Source organism: Paralichthys olivaceus, chromosome 12, assembly GCF_024713975.1.
Source record: "Paralichthys olivaceus isolate ysfri-2021 chromosome 12, ASM2471397v2, whole genome shotgun sequence".
NCBI lineage: Eukaryota > Metazoa > Chordata > Actinopteri > Pleuronectiformes > Paralichthyidae > Paralichthys > Paralichthys olivaceus.
In genome coordinates, this window is record NC_091104.1 from 16,472,402 (window position 1) to 16,491,495 (window position 19,094).

The 19,094-nt window shown below is 42.0% G+C and overlaps 3 protein-coding genes across 7 annotated transcripts in view; all 3 read right to left on the reverse strand.

Annotated features, from left to right (window-relative positions):
• LOC109628110 (signal-induced proliferation-associated 1-like protein 1) overlaps positions 1-9,725 on the reverse strand; it is a 35,638-nt gene extending 25,913 nt beyond the window's left edge. Inside the window, exon 1 of one of the 5 annotated variants that reach the window (XM_020085034.2) lies at positions 9,520-9,725. The gene's annotated coding sequence lies outside the window, so the exon portion shown is untranslated. Of the gene's footprint in view, positions 1-5,517; positions 5,823-8,495; positions 9,200-9,318; positions 9,473-9,519 lie in introns of those variants that run through there. The other 4 variants (XM_020085036.2, XM_069535619.1, XM_069535620.1 and 1 more) reach the window with 4 other exon arrangements.
• A 1,440-nt stretch (positions 9,726-11,165) lies between these two features.
• On the reverse strand, positions 11,166-13,180 carry gpx2 (glutathione peroxidase 2). Its single transcript, XM_020085037.2, has 2 exons — positions 12,582-13,180; positions 11,166-11,959 (listed from the first exon to the last, which is right to left on the reverse strand). Exons 1-2 carry the CDS (start codon positions 12,801-12,803, stop codon positions 11,606-11,608), a joined length of 576 nt encoding a protein of 191 aa, XP_019940596.1. The 5' UTR covers positions 12,804-13,180; the 3' UTR covers positions 11,166-11,605.
• A 143-nt stretch (positions 13,181-13,323) lies between these two features.
• On the reverse strand, positions 13,324-18,432 carry LOC109627925 (ras-related protein Rab-15-like). Its single transcript, XM_020084749.2, has 7 exons — positions 18,202-18,432; positions 15,386-15,446; positions 14,912-14,972; positions 14,737-14,814; positions 14,526-14,615; positions 14,323-14,388; positions 13,324-14,205 (listed from the first exon to the last, which is right to left on the reverse strand). The coding sequence occupies exons 1-7, from the start codon at positions 18,323-18,325 to the stop codon at positions 14,050-14,052; spliced, it is 636 nt and encodes a 211-aa protein (XP_019940308.2). The 5' UTR covers positions 18,326-18,432; the 3' UTR covers positions 13,324-14,049.
• Positions 18,433-19,094: the final 662 nt, after the last annotated feature.

The following is a 19,094-nucleotide window of genomic DNA, read 5'->3' on the forward strand; positions in this document are numbered from 1 at the left end:
GAGCAGCTTTATTGTGTCTATTTTTGGTTATAAAGTAATCTGTTGTGGGTTCCTTTTAGGTTTTGCTTTTTTGTTATTGAATGCAGACTAATCAGTAACCTTGGACATGCAGGGTTTCAACACATGAGGAAAGTCAGAGTGCTAAGGTTCACCGAAAAGGCAAACATACTTTGATATCAGATGGCATGACTTAAAACGGACACTTCAAAAAACATCTAGAGAAATTTAATATGAGACTCTTGCATCAATCCTGCTCCACGCACAACACATAATGACAACCATTTCCACACGGAAACAATGCCAAACAGTGTTTTTCCAGCATCCGACTGCACCATTTCCTTTAGGTGAAAAATACTTATTATTTATATGGGATTTTTTTCCTGTGACATTTAGTGAGAGAGAAAATTTTAACCCTTTACTTTTGGAGAGACTCTCAGGTATTGTTTCTACCTGTCACAAAGAGTCTGGAAGGTAGTCAGACATTTGAATTTAGATACTGTGGGTTAATCACTATTATATTTAAATATTTCCACTTGTTACTTTATAGTAAATATTTCAGGCATTACTTGTGTTTGACAAACTTGACCTGAGCAACCAGGCCACCAGTGAAATGTGAGTACTACCCAGCAGTGTGCCTTGTTTAACAGGACTGTGTGGGCTGGGGCAAAGAGGTGTTTTTATGGACACTCCATTTCCTCTGCAACAAAAGGTAAATATCCCCTCTTTTAATATCTGAAAAGCAGTGAACCTACTTGATACAAAACAAATTCTCCCAGCTCAGCATGGGGCTGGCACGCCTCTGCATGTACTCAAGTGCGTCTGCTGAGATGAAGCAGTTCCCATCAGTTGAGGATTTAAATAGAAGGGATGCGAGAGAGCATAATTAACAGTGTTGATGCAGGGAGGAGGGCTGAGTGAATAGTTTGTGTTCGTCGTCTTTAATTCAGCCTCACCACGTGCCAGAAGACAGAGATGGGGCTCAGCCAGGGGGGCCGCTAAACACTTCCAAGCCTGCTATTACTTCATTCACAGATCACAGGCGCTCACGAGCAAAACCAATCTGAATGAGCGCTCACTGCTTCTCACATGTCGTATGCATCTCATATGCAAGGACTCGTTTAGACTATACCACTAGATCGAAGTCACATGTTAGCACGGGGGATAAACAGTGGGTCACCACACGTGAATCAAATGCCAATGAGATCATGGTGTTTTGAAAGAGTGGAGGCCAGTGCTGGAGATGAGACGTTTGATGAGTCTATCATGCACCACAGGCTGCACGAGGCTGCGGCAACCATGCTGCCTTCCACAGTGTCATGCTGTGTGCATATGTGTGCCCATCAGTTAGAATACTGTTCACTTGCCCAGTGCAAATCTTAGCTGGGCTCAAGCCAAAACAGTCATTTACTCCTGTGGCTAGGCCACTAGCAGTGGAACTAAAATCCACAGTCAATAATATTTAAATCAATAAAAACTGAAAATCATTATGCTTAAAGACAACAAGCATGCATGACACATAAATCTTTATTGGAATACCGATCCCATGGCCCAAATAGTGCCTGGAAACAAACTAATCAATGTTAGAAGTCGTGTGTTAACCCAATCGCCAAGTGGTTTGGGTGCATAACACGTGCGTCAACGCCCTGAGCAACGAATATCTGGATGACCAGACCTTTTACTGCATGTAACTGCCCCCACAATATTTCTTGTCTGTCTTCACTGTTCCTATCAAATAAAGCCATAATAACACAAAATGTATTCAAATATTTTAGCCTTTGTAGTGAGAGCTTAAAGCACCAAAGTGCACACACTCATAGATATCAGTTGCCTAAATATGCTAGATTTCTTTCATCAAGTTACTGGTGAAAAACACTGGACATGCTCCAAATTGAATGGGTTCTTTCCTGACCCATGTCCCATTCTTCCAAGTTTGGTGGAAACCCATCGAGTACTTTTGCTTATTCCCGCTGACAAACAACCCTAACTTCCCTGGCGGAAGTAATAATATTAGTATATAGTAACTAAATAACTTGATTTTCACTAACTACTTCAGTCAATTCAGGTTGAAGGAGCAAGATAATTTACAAGTGATACTATGATTTATATTTGTATTGTTTTTTCCAAATGTCTTGAGTCTCCAGGTCTGAAGGACATCAGGATGCTTGTACATCGATAATTGCTTAAAAATCCATCTTTGTTATTGTAATTCAAACTGCAAAAGGTACGTAAAAATATGTATTGTATTTATGAGCGTGTGTGTGTGTGAGGTATGAGGACAGTTTCAGGGTGAGAGCAATTAGCTCTGCATGTACAACTGTGTATGAGCAGCAAGGTCAGCACACAGCAGCCTGACAGATTCTCACAGCAGACGTGTCAAAACGACAGATGCCTGCGATGTTTGGAAGTCATCCACTGCCCTGTCCTCTCACATCCTCTGCCTGATTACACAGGGAGCAAACACAGCATATCACAGGGCACAGAGGCAGAAGGAGTCCTACTTAGGCTGCCTTTACCACAACAAACTATAAAAAGCTTTTATTAATTAAAAAACCTAGAACCAATCAAATGTTGGAAGAGAAAAACTAGCCTTTGTTTCCTTGTAGTAACAACAACATAGAGTCTGTTGCTAAAACACAGACACATTAACTGAATTCTCTCATCAGATAACAGTCTGACAGGAAAAAAGAACAATACCATTTGTCAACAACAAAGAAATACAATAGAGAGCGCTAAAGGGACTTGAAACCCACAATAGGAAAGAACTTTATTTCTTTAACAGCATTTTAAGAATGGGATACTTAAAGACTGACATGCATTTTTGTTCTGTATTTGTCTAGACAAGTTGTGACAAGGTGATGTTAAGGAACAGAAAAGGTTTGACTAGTTTTGGAAGGGGTCAGGACCCTGCTGAGCAAACATGAGAAACATGAGCGCCGCAGCAGCAGTAGCACTGACCACAGGCTATGTAAAAGGCCCTCCCGAGAATGCAACCAGATCTATCACAAGATGCTCCACACATCCTTTAGAGTTTCAATCAATCAACTGCTGCTTGGGGGTAAGAAATCCACCTCTGCAGCAATCAGGGTAGAGCACATAAACCAATCTGATTACACAGTTGAATCGGGTCAAGCCACAGTGGGATGCATTTTGAATGTAGGATTTCCCCACAGATGCAGAGCAGCATGGGAGTGCTGCTCAGAAACAATAGGATCCTTGAGGGAGCAGCAGTGATAAAGAAAACACGGGTACACAGTCCTGGAAGACCAAAGTCAAGGTGAAATCTTGATTAATACCTCACATTGGCCAAATAGCTGCTGTGCAGCCACTAGACATTATCTGTGTGTCTGGTGTGCAAGATGTACTCTTAATTCCATTCTGTAATTAACTGTACAAAGTTTGCAAGAAAGGGAGCATAACAAATAAGGACAGGTTCTTGTCAGGTAAGCATTTTAACAAGAGAGCAGGATGGGCTGCAGTGCTGGGGATGGGGGGAGGAGTTTCAGTATGAGCCGGGGGGGTGCAACAACGGAAGTGCTTATTATGCTCTCAGAAAACCTCAGGGGGATTCTTTGTCGTGTCTCTTGAGAGGCCTGACTGTGCCCTGCAGCTTGGAGGGCCGTTTAATTCCCCAACTGAGGACTTAGTGGAAAAGCTCAGGTGTGCTTCAGTCTTTGTTGGAAATGGGAAGTGGTTACCAAATGTACTGTTGTGCACGTGGAAAGGTTTGATTAGAGTGAAAAAAAATCTACTACAACTATGTAGCATATTTAAACACGGAAACCATTTCCAGTCATTGATTTTGGCACGTTTCCAGGGCATAGCCCAGTGCACTTCCAATCCAATTATAAACAGTCAGGCCACAGAGTTAATCAATTCATACAGAGTCATTAGGACTGTGATAAGTCAGTTAGTGTTGCATAACAGTGGTGCCCTGCAAAATCACAATCTGTGCCAGAAAACCACACTGCAAACCTGCAGTGTGCTGCTGCTGCAACTGATGGTCTGCACTGCACTGCCACTGGCATGCTCCAGTCGCCCCTTCAACTGTGGTTTATCATGCACCCCAAGCCAGCTCCATGCAAACCACATCTCATTTTGAACAGCAGCCCAGAGTGCACTTTCAATACTTTACTTTCCATTAAAAACCAAAACAATGTTTAAATACACAACAGTGAAATGCAAGCAAATTAGCAAGTGCTTAATTAATCAGACAATTGTCTCAGCAATTCCTCTGTTTTAGTTTTGAAGGCAGAATGAAGCAAAATGCAATTAACAATCCCCCTCCCTCTACTCCCAATTTTCCCCCCCGGCTGGCAATAATTAGTACGTTTGCATTCCCAAACTCACAGAGTAGGAAAATGTACAAGTTTTGACTAGAGCGCTCTGAGAGCCACTCTGAAGCATCCAGAGTGTTTTCTGAACTTGTGTGGGGCAGTATAACAACTGATTTATTCTCCTGGGATTGAATAGGTGAAAGGTGAAGTTTCAGAGTATTACACCAAACCCCAACGTATGAAATCCAATTCTGTCTTCCTCTTAATCTATATTCAAGGCAACACAAACTTGCAGTGCATTCTTCCTTTGCACTAATGACAATGATAACCACACTGAACTAGTCATTAGTTCTGTAGAGACATGGCACAGAGACATTACAACTCACTCCCCTCATTTACAGCAATTTACCACTAAAAGAGGCACTTAGAATATGGTCAGAAAGTTGTGTCTCATGTATTATACAGGAAAATGTCTAACTGCATATTTATAACAGCTTCAGTTTCATCTGTAGCAAAAAAAGTGTAGGCAGGGTATCCAGGAATACATCAATGAAATACACAGGAAACAGGCAGTGAGAGAGGAAAGGCTGGGAAAGCAGTCCTGTTTGTTAATGGCCAGCCCTATCTGCCCTTTGCACCTGGAGCAACATGGGAAAAAGAGACTATGGCCTAATTCATCAGGCACTGTACTGTTAATACACTGAATGACCTTAACATTGAGAATAATATTGTTTCTAAGCTATATTAATGAGGCTGAGGTAATAATACTCATGGACATGGATATGCTACATGAAAAGGGAACAGGCACACTTCACTCAGTCCACCTGAAGTCTCTGTTTGTTTATAAAAGTCATTTGAATCTAGCAGAGAACTTCAGCTCACAGTGCTCTCATTCTTCCCTCTCAGCGTTAAGAGCAAAGCAGGAACTCACAGGGTGGAAATGGATTCCCTGGTTCCAAAGCAAAGGATGTGGAATTTCAGAGCAATACAAGGTTGGGTTTTTTCTTTTTTTTTCTTTTTTTTTTTTACAAAACACAACACAAACTCCAGCAACAATACTTTCACTGTTTAAGCAGGTGTTGCTCGGATATTGTTCCTGAAGTTTTTTGAGAAGAAAACCGCATGCAATGTATTGTGGTGCGGAGCATTCCTGCTTTAGTACATGTCACAAAGCAAAAGCGGCTCTTGAAAGTAACAAAAACAGCTATAAGCATGAACAGGAATGAGGACAAGCTGAACAGACCTGTCTACGCACCGAGATCTGTTTCGAGCTCAGCCATGACCAAGCCCTCACGCATTCCTGCTACTCAGATTTCTGTCCACAGGAGGGACAACAGCAAAACCTCTGTTGGTTTTTGTATGTGGAATGATTTTTCCACTGCTGCCCACACTGCCTCTGCATGGGGCACAGGCTTGCAACCCCGCTTGATGTTTTGATTCTTCTCCGAGCAGAGCTCTGTAATCCTTTCCAGAGAGAGTGTGCGGAGCCAAACACAAGAGACAGTGTTGCAACCGGCAGACATGTCGAGACAACACCGGGCACGTCATCACTGTGTGGCAGCAAAGATGGCCTGCAGTAACACATCATCATCATCATCAGAATTCCAAATTTCATTATGGAAAGTTTCTCTTACTTTTGACTTTTACTTATTTTAAAAAGTGGTTGTTTCTCAGACTATTTTTTCCCTTTCTCCATCTTCCAATCTCTGTACCATGTCGTACTATTTTCAGTGTGCATGAGGTTTGGTGGGAGCAGAAAAGGGGAATTACACAGAGTCTGATCTCTGCATAGCTGTGGGTTTTGGTTTCGGGTTAAGAATTGGAAGCAGGGTGACACAGAGTTTGCTTAAGTCCAGGGACATTTAAGCAAACAAACCACCAAACTGAGACCCAGCACTCAGCACAGATCCGAGCAGGCGGCGACACTCGTGCACCTGTCCTCATGGTGTCAGCGCAGTCATGGTCAAAATTGACCCAAACTTTGTGGCAGGTGGGGTGAGGAGGAGGGAATTATCCTTTGTCTGTTTGCATTTGGTCAGTGACAGTGTGCTGAAAAGAGATTACATCATCACCATTGTAGCCTTTGAGCCCTCTGCCCCCCCCATTTGTTGATACACCGCAGACCATCCAATCCAGACAAAGACTGAGCATTCCAACATTTTAGCAAGCAGGAAGCACAGATTCACAGTCACACCTCATTACAGTCAAACTAATCCACCCCCTCTGCCACCAGCAAAACGATGCTCACACTGAGGGAAAAAAAAACAGAGGCCATATAATCATCAAGTCATTTGACTTCTGACTATTGGGTGAAAAATCCTGGCCAGACACATCACACATGCAAAAAGTGACGGAGCTTCCTTTTTTTTCCTTTTTTTTTTTAAGTGGTATATTTCATGCTGTTACTGGAGGTCGTGTCACAACTCAGGAGTACATGACTCACTTTGGCCTTTGTAATTGAAAAAACAGGCCTGAAGAAATCAGCCTTGTAGCTGACATTGGCCGTGTCAGTGCACCAGATGATGCAGAGTCTGTATCTCAAGGTTTGTCATCTGGTCTGTTGTCAGTAACAGACACTGGGAGGTGACGGGGCAGCCACGTCAGAGCAGCTCGTCAGTCAGGTGGTGCTGCACATTCCCCAAAGGTGAATTCAAGAAGTTTGAGATATTATGTAACTTCTTCATTGCTCCAAAACAGCAGTTGTGCTGTACTGCCACTAGCAAGTTCTGTTTTTAAAGCAGTGAAGGAAAAGTGATAACGTAGCGTAACGTTACCAGGAGTCAGAGCCAGACACTAAACAATTTGGAACTATTTCACACTGTAACACAATTAAAACAGCAATGTGTACTTCCTTTTCGAGCTATAAGATGAAGTAATTTCTAAGTCATGATAGTCAAACTAGATAATAAAAGAAGTTCTATATTATTAATTATATTAAACCTGAGTCCAATAATGAAATCAATCATCACTTCCATACAGGGTTAGTAGCAAACAGCTGTTGAAATATATTATAAGTTGGGTTTTTTTGTTTTTTAATGTGCTGGTAAAGCACTGGAACTCGGTATCGGCCGATATACAAAGTCGGAATACAGGTATCTGAATCATTATTGGGAAGGGAAAACGGTATAAGAAAACCTCTTCTTTAGATACAACTTTTACAATCTTTTAAATCATTAATTCAATAAAGAATGATGCACTTTGAACTTGAGCATCAATCACAACAATAACCCCATTATTTATTATATAATGTAAACAGTTAATTTAAGCATTTCCTGATGGCCACTTAGCATAATTGCAGCCCACACATTCCAGAGGGGCAAATTATAAAACAGTACAATGCTCCGCTTGTTGTTGTCTTTTATCTTTGCTCGAGCTATTCCCTCCGAGCCAATGCACACGAGACAAAAGAAACTGAAGCCCAACTTAGCAACAGGAAGCATCTGAATGTGTGGGTACATTGGAAAAGACACTACTACAAATGAAGCACGCTAGCAATTGTTATTGTTACGTGAGAAGTATGATGCAAACAGTGAAAATAGAAACACTGTCCTTCAGGAACACAACAGGGGGAGGACCATTTACGACGGTGAGAAATGTGAGAGGCAGAGGTTTTTCCCAAAAGAGACACAGAGTTTGCCTGTAGTTGCATTTTGATTAGAAGCAAAAAGAAATATTGTTTATTGTTTGTTTTAGCTTATTGTCATGTACGGCTGCAAACTACACTGTCTGAGGGAGCTGTTTTCAGGCCCACACATGTCTGTCTTATCTTAAACTTGAATGGCATTTTGTAAACAGCATGAAAAACAAACTCCCTGGCCTGATTGTAGGCCACTTTTTTTTTCTTTTTTTTTTTTTTTTTAAAGGAGCAAGTATATAACCCCCAGTCGTGACAAAAAATGAGCTGCTGACATTTGCATTAGATTAATTCCCTGGAATAAATCCCATCAGAGAAAGAGCAAGAAGTCGTCCGGTGTGAAAACAAGCAGACGGCACAAAGCTGAGATTAGACTCACTATTAAAAATGGCAGTGGGACCTGTGTGATCAGTCATGCCCGCCGCTGGGCGGCTAAGCCCACCAAGAATGCTAAAAATCCTTGATCCTTGCCCAAAGCTCAACTCCAAAGCTTCCTATTCTTTCCACCTGACTCATGCCAAGCTTTGCTACTGGAGTGGGAGCTGTGATTCAGCGAGGGGGGAGCCCAGAGATTTTTAATTTCCTACCTGCATAGTTGTTGCAGCTGGTATTTTGTAAATACCGGAGACAGAAGAACATGTGTCTGAACTTTGCAGGGTTGGCATCGGTTCTAGCAAAAGAAACCTGTAGTCCCTGTAGTCCCTGCATTACCAGATATTTCCCATTCTGTCCTGGTGCCTCCGCTGTGATGCTCTGTATTCACTCTCGTGCCTGTGTTGGACAATAAGGATGGTTTTGTGTATATTCTGCACATTAGGCATGAATAAATGAGCAAAGGGAGGTGTCTGAATGGGTATTATCTGATCACAATGGGTCCATGACTACCCTGCATATACCCTGATGTACAGAATTCCCCTATCATCATGCGTTCAGCTTGCCCTGGTCTGATCGGCCAGATGTTGAACGTGGACAGGCTGTGAACAAGTCAAATCGCACAGATGTTGCACATGGAGATCGCCCGGTTCGTGGAGCCAGTGCTCGTGTGGCAACAACGCGGGGAAACACCACGCTGGAGAAACACCGATTTACACAAGGAGAGCGTCCATATGCAGCGGGGGACACACCGTGCCACCTGTGAATCGCCTGTGGAAGCGATGCCCTTGACATATACACTGCATATACATACGACGCAGCAGACACACAGCCCAAGTGATAGTCGGGTCCAAACGCGTCTTAGCCTCATTAGTTGAAGAAATAAAAACTGAGCAGTGGCTCCACACATCACAGAGATGTGCTTTGTCCTCACACCGCCGACAGATGCTGAGTGTGTGTGTGAGAGTGTGTGTCTGTGAGAGTGTGTGTCTGAGAGTGTGTGTCTGTGAGTGTGTGTGTGTGAGTGTGTGTAGGCACCTTGAACGGCGAGCAACACCCCGCACATGACCGTAGCACCGCCGCCACGCTCCGGACTCACCTTCCCTCCTGGATGTCACACAACAACAACCAAGAGGGCTCTGGGTTTTTTTTCCCTCTTTCTGTTTCAACTCGTAGCCAGGTCCCTGTGAGTCCCCCCAACACACACACACACACTGCGCACGGCTCCTCCTCACTTACCTCCGCGGGGGTTGTTGAGGGGGAGAAACTTTGCGAGCTCCCGCTGGAACCGACGCCAGCCCGGTGCGTGTGTGTCCCTGCTCCGGGAGAGGGAACTTGGAAGTTTGATAGAAAGTTAGGGGTCGGCCTCGCTGCGCTATGCAGCTGCTGGAGGGATGAGATCATCCAGGCTGCCTCCCCTCTGCCACTTTTACCCGCAGTCTCGCGAGAAGCTGTGGTCGGGGTAAAAAAAAAACAAAAATGGAGGAAGGAAAGCAAACGTTACCGTGGCAACAGTGCTCACCTGAGGTCTCACTGGAAGCTGAAGCTAGCATGATAGCTAGCATGGAAGCTCCAGTTTTAGCAACTCGTGTTTTTTATTGGATGTTTGTTTTGTTCTGCTTAAATAGTAATCTTTGAACACACACACACACACACACACACAATACATACACAGGTTTCTGCAGCTGTTCTTTTTAGAACTTTGTGTTGACTTCCATTCAATGTGGACTGCCTTTTCTAAACCTCCTCCTTAACCCTAACCTAACCACAGTTCACATCTTAACCCTAACCTTAAATTAATCACTATTCACGTCTTAACCCTAACCTAAGCCAAGAGCTCAGAATTCAATGAAGTAGTGACAAAACAAAAATTATACTTCATACATACAGTTGTTCCAGTTCAGCCTGTTTACCTGTTCAATGGAAAAACTGTAAATGTTTTGTCAAGATATTTAATTCTAGTCGGAAAAATTAGAGAACATCTACAGCCAAGATAAGGTAACATTTACACAAGTTCAAGAGTAATTACATTATTGTTTGTCTTATTCCACCAGGTTTTTTAATCTATCGAGAGCTATACCCTATATAATTGGGTGGGGTGGTTGATCTTATATATAAATGATCTGTGGTGATATTTTTCTGCAAGCTGCATGTGTATGTGGCTACATTAACTACCTGGCAGGCAAACACTGACCAGGAGGATTAACTTATTAACCGAGTGCCATCATCTGTCATGACACCACAATGAGCAACGGTAGTGAGTCAGGCTACAACTACTACAGTCAGCACAAGTGGAATGAAAACCGGTGTCAGGTGATTAAGTTCACAACTGTCACAAATGCCCCCGAGCAACTTGCCAAAAGCATTAGGGCAGTGCCTGACATGTGCAGCCTGTGGTTTTGATCATCATCGGATGTGGATGTGAGCCACTGCTAGTCTGCAGATCTTGCAAACAAAACTTAAGCAGGAGAAGAGCTCATTACACGGTGGTGAGGGCGGCGCTTTAATGAATTCATGACTTAGGGCTCGTCTTCAGGTGTCACTGTGGCACTAAAGCTTGCAGCTGTTCAGGCTACTGGTATCAGCAGATCTCACTGAGAAATGTAGATCCAGTGCATTAGTGGAGATCTCTGCATATAAAGAATGAATCGGCAGGCTGGAGGATGCATAATGCAGAGGAATGGCCTGAGAGTTATCTCAGAGGGCATTTTAATGTGCACTGACAACATGCATCACAACTGCACATCCTTCTTACTGTGTTTCAAGCCTCATTACTATGTCCATACAGGGATGTTAGAGACATGACAACAGCTATTTTTGACAACCTGCAGCAGAGGTGCACATCGTGAAAACATGGAGTCTAATTCAAAAGAAAGATGCACCAGTGAGAGTGTTTAACGTTTTATTCCAGTGCAAACATTGTGTGAGCGTGTGTGTTGTGAATGTTAATGCATTACAGAGGTTGTCTGTTTGCTTGATCAAATCTGTAGCCCCATCTGCTGGCCAGACCAACATAGGACAAGAAAGAGAAACATGCAGAAGGAAATACATAATGTTCTTCATGTGATTCATGTTTTTATCACCATACTTTACTGTTTAAACCTGCATTATACGTTTTTTTCCATAACCAAAAATGCTCAAAAGTGTTTTCAAAAATATACAGAAAGTAGCCATCCACTACTGTTAAGCACTTACAAGGCCTCAGGTAATATTCTCTGAGAGTTTCAGAATATTACCCTCATTTAATAAGACTTAAAAGTGTGGAGGACAGCACATCAGCATAGACTTTGATAAATGAGAAGCCATTATGAGGTGGGAGCTATTCTTAGGTCTTGGTTAATCTTAACAATCTCTGAATGTCGGGCTCGATGTCAATGGTGGGGAACCTTTTGCTGTATCTCTTAAAGGGCTCTCCTTCAGGCCCGATGAGAAATTTTTCAAAGTTCCAAGACACGTCTGTCCTGCAGACAGGACTCCAAACCAGAAACTTGGGGTCCTGCATGAGGGAGTTGGGGTCGTCGTCGGGGTAGGGGAGCTTGTCTTTCAGATAGGCGAAGACGGGATGCGTGTTTGTTCCGTTGACGTCACACTTCTCAAAGATAGTGAAGTTGGCCTGAAAGCCACCACCAGGACGCACATGCTGCAGGGAGCTCAGGATCTCACCATTGGAGCAGTTCTCCTAGAAACACAATTTTTTTCAGATTGACATCAACAGAATTTGGTCCAGCTGTTTATATTCTGCATAGCAACACTGTACATGCTTAAGACAGAACGTTCGCTTTGACATTTGATGCTAACAGAAACAAAGGTGATTAAACAGTTGCAATCAAATCCAACCTCCATGAGAGTGTCAGGAAGATGCTTCAAATCTAAATGCAGGAGCAGAGCTGAAGTATCAGCATTAGCTACAATTTGCCCACTTCAACACACAACCAACCTTATTTCATTTTTGGCATATGATAGGAAATATTCTCACAGTGTAAAGCAAACATGGGAGGATGCCCATTTTTAGGAGTGAAACTCAGTCTAGCCAGGATATGGGGAGTGTTCCAACGCTTAAGATCCTGATCAAATAATGGATTTAAATTGGCTTTGAATATCTGTTTGGATTCAGGTTGAATTAATCTGCCTAAATACACACAAAGGGGAACAGGAAAAGCTCATGCAAATTAGCCAGACATAGCTTTAGATTTAGAAAAATGTATTTTATATCCCAAAATGTTTGTATTGCAAGCACATAAGGCAGTTTAATGAGATTTCTGACCTACAATAAGACCAGATATTGGAGGGTATCAACACACCTGATATCCAAACTGGTTACAGGGGAAACCCAGGACCACCAGCCGATGAGGGTACTTGCTCTGAAGTTGATTGAGTTGGCTGAAGTCCTGGGTGGTGGTGCCTCAGAGCGAGGCCACGTTCTCGATGAGCACCACCCGTCCTCGGAACACGTTGAAGTCCACCGATTCGCCCTCCAGCTTGGTGGCCTTCAGGTCGTAGAACGTCTTGGCGATGAACGTCATCTCAGCTCCTTTGCTTCCACACTGGAGGTTGGATGGGGTTTCAGTGCTTGACAGTGTCCGGCCAGCTTAGTCACCTGACTCACTTAGGACAGAAAGCTGCTCTTTCATGGGTGTCAAATAGCTCTACAGGAAACTGATCTACACCTGGCACACTATACTCCTCATAAATTTTAGATAGATTGTAGAAACTTATTGTAAAAACACAAAAATAAATGAAGCAGTTTCTTGATTCACTGAGGGAAGTGTGTTAGCCTTTTCAGAGCAGGGTTAGTGTTCATATTTTTGACCCTAAAGTGTTAAGCAGGGAAAACAGTATTATAATATTTATTTGGCTCCATGTGTTTTTTAAGACATGTATCAGTTTTCTCAGTCATAAAACATTTAAGCCATGATCACCTGTCTTTCAGAGCATGTGATGAAAAATGAATGAATCTACTGTCGCTGCTCTCTTTAGAGCCAACTTCACTCACAGTCCAAACTTAGTGACTCAGCAAAGCTCAGATAACCCACATTAATCACATTTAAATATGACATTTCAATTTATTTACCCCCCTTTTTCCATTAACATTACAAATTAAAATTACAATGGCTGTGGCCCCTCAGCAGACCCTGAAAACATTAAATTAAGCAGCAGCAATGACGCTTCCGTGCACAACTTGCAGTAGGCAACACCAGTCACATTTATAAAACACACTTAACATGCACATTCAGGATGGTACATGAACATAGGTGCATTCACAAAGGTCACTGAACATGGCACAGCAGTGGCTCCCTGCTACTGTCAGCGTGAAATAAGTCAGCGTGTAAAGGAATCCATCTCTGAGTGGTCTGAGGTGTAAATAATTCAACCCTGTCTGTCTGCCTTATTACAGCATCTAGACTCACATCAAGGGACAGATTTCTTTAATATGAAATCACGTTATTAGTCAGTTTGGTGATATGAAGACGGCAAATCAAATAACAGGCAACAAGAAAGCAAAAGCAATGGAGAAGAGATGAAGTGGATGTTTAGTCCAAAGTTACAATTTAACAAGGAAAAAGAGGAGAGCATGTACACTGATAGATTTGCTGGACAGACACAGCTACCACTCTTCAGTGATCGTGCCACAAAACTGGGCCCTCTGCTGGTAGCTGCTGCAAACAGCATTTAACAGTCACACACACTTGAAGGAGGATGTGAAGGAGGCCTGAAGTCAAGTCACAATAGGGGACAGATGCATGAAGGTATCAGCCATGGCTCTTTTTGCTAACAGGCACAACTCCTCTGAGCGTTGTTGTCAGTATCTTTACTCCCCACGTCCTCCAGAGCAGCCTTCTCTAGATAATCATCCAGGGACGACAGCAAGTTATCCGTGTCTCTCTTGTGTGCCTGCAACACCAGCTCGGTCAGACGAGTGAAGGCCTGGAGGACGGAAGAGGGAAAATAATTAATATATATGGACAAAATACAAGAGAAAGTCGCAGGGTGTTCCCCACAATATTTGAACATATGTCTGATGCTTATGTGGAGATGTCCTACCTCTCGGATGTTATTGCTGGTGGAAGCACTGGTTTCAAAGAACTCCATCTCATAGGTTTCTGCAAGCTTCAAGATTCAGTTGGATATTGTTAAAAATGAAAACACTTAAATCAATTTTCTCCCACAAGCAAATAAACATAGGGATCAAGACACTTCCTGGTCAGCTTGAACAAACAAGCTTGACAACAAACAATCCATCAAACCTTGCTTCCTTGTTCCGTTGTCACCTGCCTCCTCAGCTCCTCATCAGACTTGTTTCCTACCAGGATCCTCTGCATCTTGTTGGGTGCATACTGCAAAATGACAACAACAAGAATGATAAGACAAGCCAGAGGATGGGGATCACACTCACCAACTAGCTGTGCAGCAATACTGGGTCATGGTGAAGTCAGATGAGAATGTTTACTGTCTTACGTCGTCCACATCGCTGGCCCACTTGGCTATGTGCTGAAAGGCCGCCTCGCTGGTGATGTCGTACACAAAAATGATACCCTGCACAAGAATCCACAGAGGAAGGATTAAAGAATGAGCGGCCCGTGACGGTAACCTGACTCCAGTGACTGTTTACTGTACATGGATGGAGGATCACCTGTGCCCGTCTGTAGTATTGTTTGGTAATGGTCTGATAACGCTCCTGACCAGCTGTGTCCCTGCGCATGAGACAAGCACACAGTAACAATATGGAGGGTTTCTCTCCTCTCTTCATTTAAAAGCATGGTCTTTCAGTATGAGAGCAGGATGGATTGAATTCACGTTCAGATTTTGTAATACTTTCACTCAAAACCCTGCTTGTGCTCCAACTGTGAACTTACACTCAAACAAATAAAATCTGAGAGCAGAAAATCTGTCCAAACGACAAAATATTTGAGGTAGTGTTCAAGCACAAGCAGAGTAAATCAGAGCACAAGCAAGGGCTGTTTGAGTGTTTTGAGTGACAGCAATACAAAATCTGAATGTGAAATCAACCTCGCTTTTGGATGAAGATAATAAAAACAACCATAAACCAAAAGAGAATCACACAATATGCATTTTGTATATGTAATAAAAAATTCATGTAACTCACCATATCTGTATTCGCACCTTGACTCCATCTATTTCTAATGTTTTCATCTTAAAATCGACACCTGCAAACAGAAAACAGGAGCTTAACATCAACCACTGTGAACAATTATTGTCGTAATATTTGACCTGGGTTGATGTGTGTTTTTGAGCAGTAATGAGCATTGCTCAGAGACACTCTTTCTTTGTAATGACTTAATGTCAACTTTCAAATCACTGCATTTAAACATGGGAGGGGGACTGCTGTGAACGGCAGTGGTCTGCTGCTGTTGCCAGGTTACAGGACGAGGGAGCTCAGGAATGAGTGTGTGTAACTGTGAGTCACTTTTTTGGTTCATATACAGTAAAAGCAATGCTACATGCTCAATACAATATATTTGATATTCAAAAATGTGGCGTATGGTTTTTAAAACCAGCTTAATAACATTTTTTATTCTCATCCTTTAACTAAGCTATGTTATGAGGCCATTTTCACACAGTTCTATCAGTTTTATTTTTATTATGTTTCTCAATTTCAGATATGTTAATTTTTACATTATTATTACATTATATATCTGTTATTTCTATCCCCCTTTATAACGTTTACCGACTGTGTATTTTCAAGATCCACTTTGTTGCTGTAACACACTGACCTGAGCAGAGTCAGATTTTGTTTTTTCTTACACTACATACATACTCCTTTATGCTAATTGATTTGTCAATAGATAACATCATCACTGGCGTCTCAGAAGTTTGGATATCATTACTTAATATTTTCCCTTTTAAACCAAAGCAGTATTTCAGTTGGTATTCTCAGCTCTAAGCCCAGCTTAGTCGCACAAATCTTTTTTTTAAAACACCTTGTAGCTACGTGCCACGTAATGAATGCAAAGCTGCACAGTCAACAGATCCGCGTGTTCAACCTGCATGTCTGTGGCTTCCTGCACAGGCGCAGTGCTTGTAAGAAATGCCCTGGGGGAGAACTGGAGGGCTGACTGAGGTTTACCGAAAATCACAATATCTGGGATCTGAAAGCCAGCAGATCTTATGGACCGTGCACTTTCTGTGGGAACAACTGGGTTTAATCCCATGCAAAGCCTTTCCACCCTGCAAGCTGATGGACCTTTTACCCAGAAGTAGACTCCACTCCACACGACAGCACTTTCTATATTAGAGTCATAACACAGCACATTGAGCTGTGTGGTACATCCTGCATAGGAAGCATGTGCAGACTATTTTCTCCACCCCTGTCATCCAAGTCATTAGCTGTGACCCAGTCAGGAAACAGGCTGCTGTGATATGAAACACTAATGAGCTCACCAGTCCGCGAGTTACGGTCCGTGAATAAAAGTACAGGATAAACTAGAATGGCACTCAGCAGAGGTCCCCTTAAATTCAATCATCTCACAATGTTAAAGAAAGAGAAATGAAATTTCGCTGGATCTGCCCCCTGATCCGGAGTTGCACAAACATTGAATGTGTTCTTCCCTGACTTGTACAGCATCCTTCCAAGTGGTGTCTGTTCAGACGGGTGAAAACACAACCTTCTCGGCGAAGGCAACTTCAATAATAATTAGGTTTCTCTTCTTTTTAAGTGTGTTCTATGTGTTTTTATTTGTGCAATTTACTTTAATTTCAGTTTTTTATTAAATTTGTGATTTATTTCTCATTTTATCAACATTTATATCCTAGAATTTTTTCTGTTCTTTGTATATCATTTTTGACATTAGTGATTATTATGAATGTTTATAATTTTGGTATTTATGGTTGTTATTCCAATGGGTTCGTCCAAGGTGCTATACAAGCTAGAACCGCCAGTGACTCAGAGGGCAAAGGTCATGATGATTTCTCCTCCCCTTCTACATCCTGTGTTTTTTCTTAGGATCATCCGTCTTTCCGAATAAAGCTTGTTCGTATGTCGTTTTTCAAATACAAGGAATTTGCTCTGGCATCATTCCGTGTCAAACTTTTCTGTGTGAGCTTCTTGGGGAAGCTCTGCGATTGTGACTGGCCACATCTCCGTTGATTGAGATTGTATAAAGATGAATTTTCAGATCAATAGATTACTCATGTAACAAAATCAGGATGCAGAGGTTATGTTTTCATCTGCGTTTGTTTGTATTTTGTCTTTCTGATGGTTTGAGGATTATGCAAAAACTACTGGAAGGAATTTTGGTGTGGATCCAGATTTTTTTCACTTCCTTTGCGAGATTTTTTTTCAACATTTTCCTTGATTTCTCAGAGTATAATTCATGGATCTTGATTACAAAAAATCAGGCATGTTTGGGGGACCGATTCCAATAAAAATCTGGATGTAGCGAATTCAAACATGGTTTCATTAAGACACTGTTGGTTTTGGGTGTGTATGATTTGACACGGAATGACCCATGGGTTTCTTGTTGTACACCGAGCATAGTAAATAGAAACTGTACTGTAAAGTAAGTAAGTAAAAGTTAAACACTTAAAATGAAAGTTACAAAAATAAAAACATGCTCAACATGTCCAATACTTACTTACTCACTGTACAAAGCACACGTGCAAATTAACCAAGTAGAACTATATGTTGTGTAGTTAATCTAGGATGGACATGAACAAGTGCAGCTTTCTCAGAGCTGGTGCTGACATGTTTTTCATTCAGTTGCAGTTGTGACCTGAGGCTGTTTGCACTAATCCTACTGGCTAAGTAGGTCTGCATCAAACAAAAGGGCCAAATTACGAGTAAAAAATAATAACTGACAGCAACATTCATCCTGTAAAATGTCAGCATTGATATTAATCCGGTTCAACCTGACACACATGATGACTTCAGACACAGAACCTGTTGGAGAGCTTCTTTCTTACCGATGGTGGAGATGTGTGACGGGTCAAACTCACTGTCGGTGAACCTGCGCAACATGCACGTCTTCCCCACCCCAGAGTCTCCGAGCATGAGCAGCCGGAACAACATGTCGTACTGTTTGGCCATGATCACACACTACAACTCACTAGAACACGCACAACACTGAGGACAACATGACTTCTCCCTGAGACTCAAACTACACACTGATGACTCCCATTCACTGTGTGCAGACCTGTGCTGCCTTCAGGGACACCTCGGAAATCTCTATGCTCAGAGGTCATTAGCTGAGTTTGCAGAGTACAGTGGACATTTTTACAAATAGTGAAAAAAAAACGTTTTTTTTACCCCTGAGGATGGATTGTGTGTTTGTGCAGGCTGTGCGTCACAGTCCTTAATTTGTGTCACAGAATTATGTAAAAAATAAATAAATAAACTTCTAGGTTTAGCTTCCTTGTATTAATCCCAAACAATGTCATGAAAGCTTCAGGTTTTGTTGTGGGTTAAATAAATATTCTTAAGATCACTGTCCTTAAACTGCATTGTGTAACCTTCCGTATCCAATAGGGGATTTTTTTATACCCACATTTAAATAATAAAAATTAAAATAGAGGGAAATTAGCAGTTGAACCTGTGCAAAAATTCACTAAAACAACAGATCAACTTGTTTATACAGTTGTGTTGTCCGGAAGGAAAAAAAAGTAATTATAATAATATGATGCATCATAATTGTGTATCATACAAGTCACAGTTAAAATCGAATAAAAGCATCGATGTCAAGGATTAGCTACCTTATATTAAAGGTACAGTGTGTTTATTGACATCTAGTGGTGAAATTGCATGTTCTAGCTGAATACCCCTCAATCAACCTTCCAAACATGAAAAAGAAGTTTAGTTT

Coding starts and splice junctions, on each gene's coding strand:
- LOC109627925 (XM_020084749.2), bottom strand. CDS start 18,325: ATGGCCAAACAGTACGACATGTTGTTCCGGCTGCTCATGCTCGGAGAC. Junction 15,447..18,201: donor GTCACACATCTCCACCATCG/GTAAGAAAGAAG, acceptor TTCTGTTTGCAG/GTGTCGATTTTAAGATGAAA. Junction 14,973..15,385: donor AAGGTGCGAATACAGATATG/GTGAGTTACATG, acceptor TCTCATGCGCAG/GGACACAGCTGGTCAGGAGC.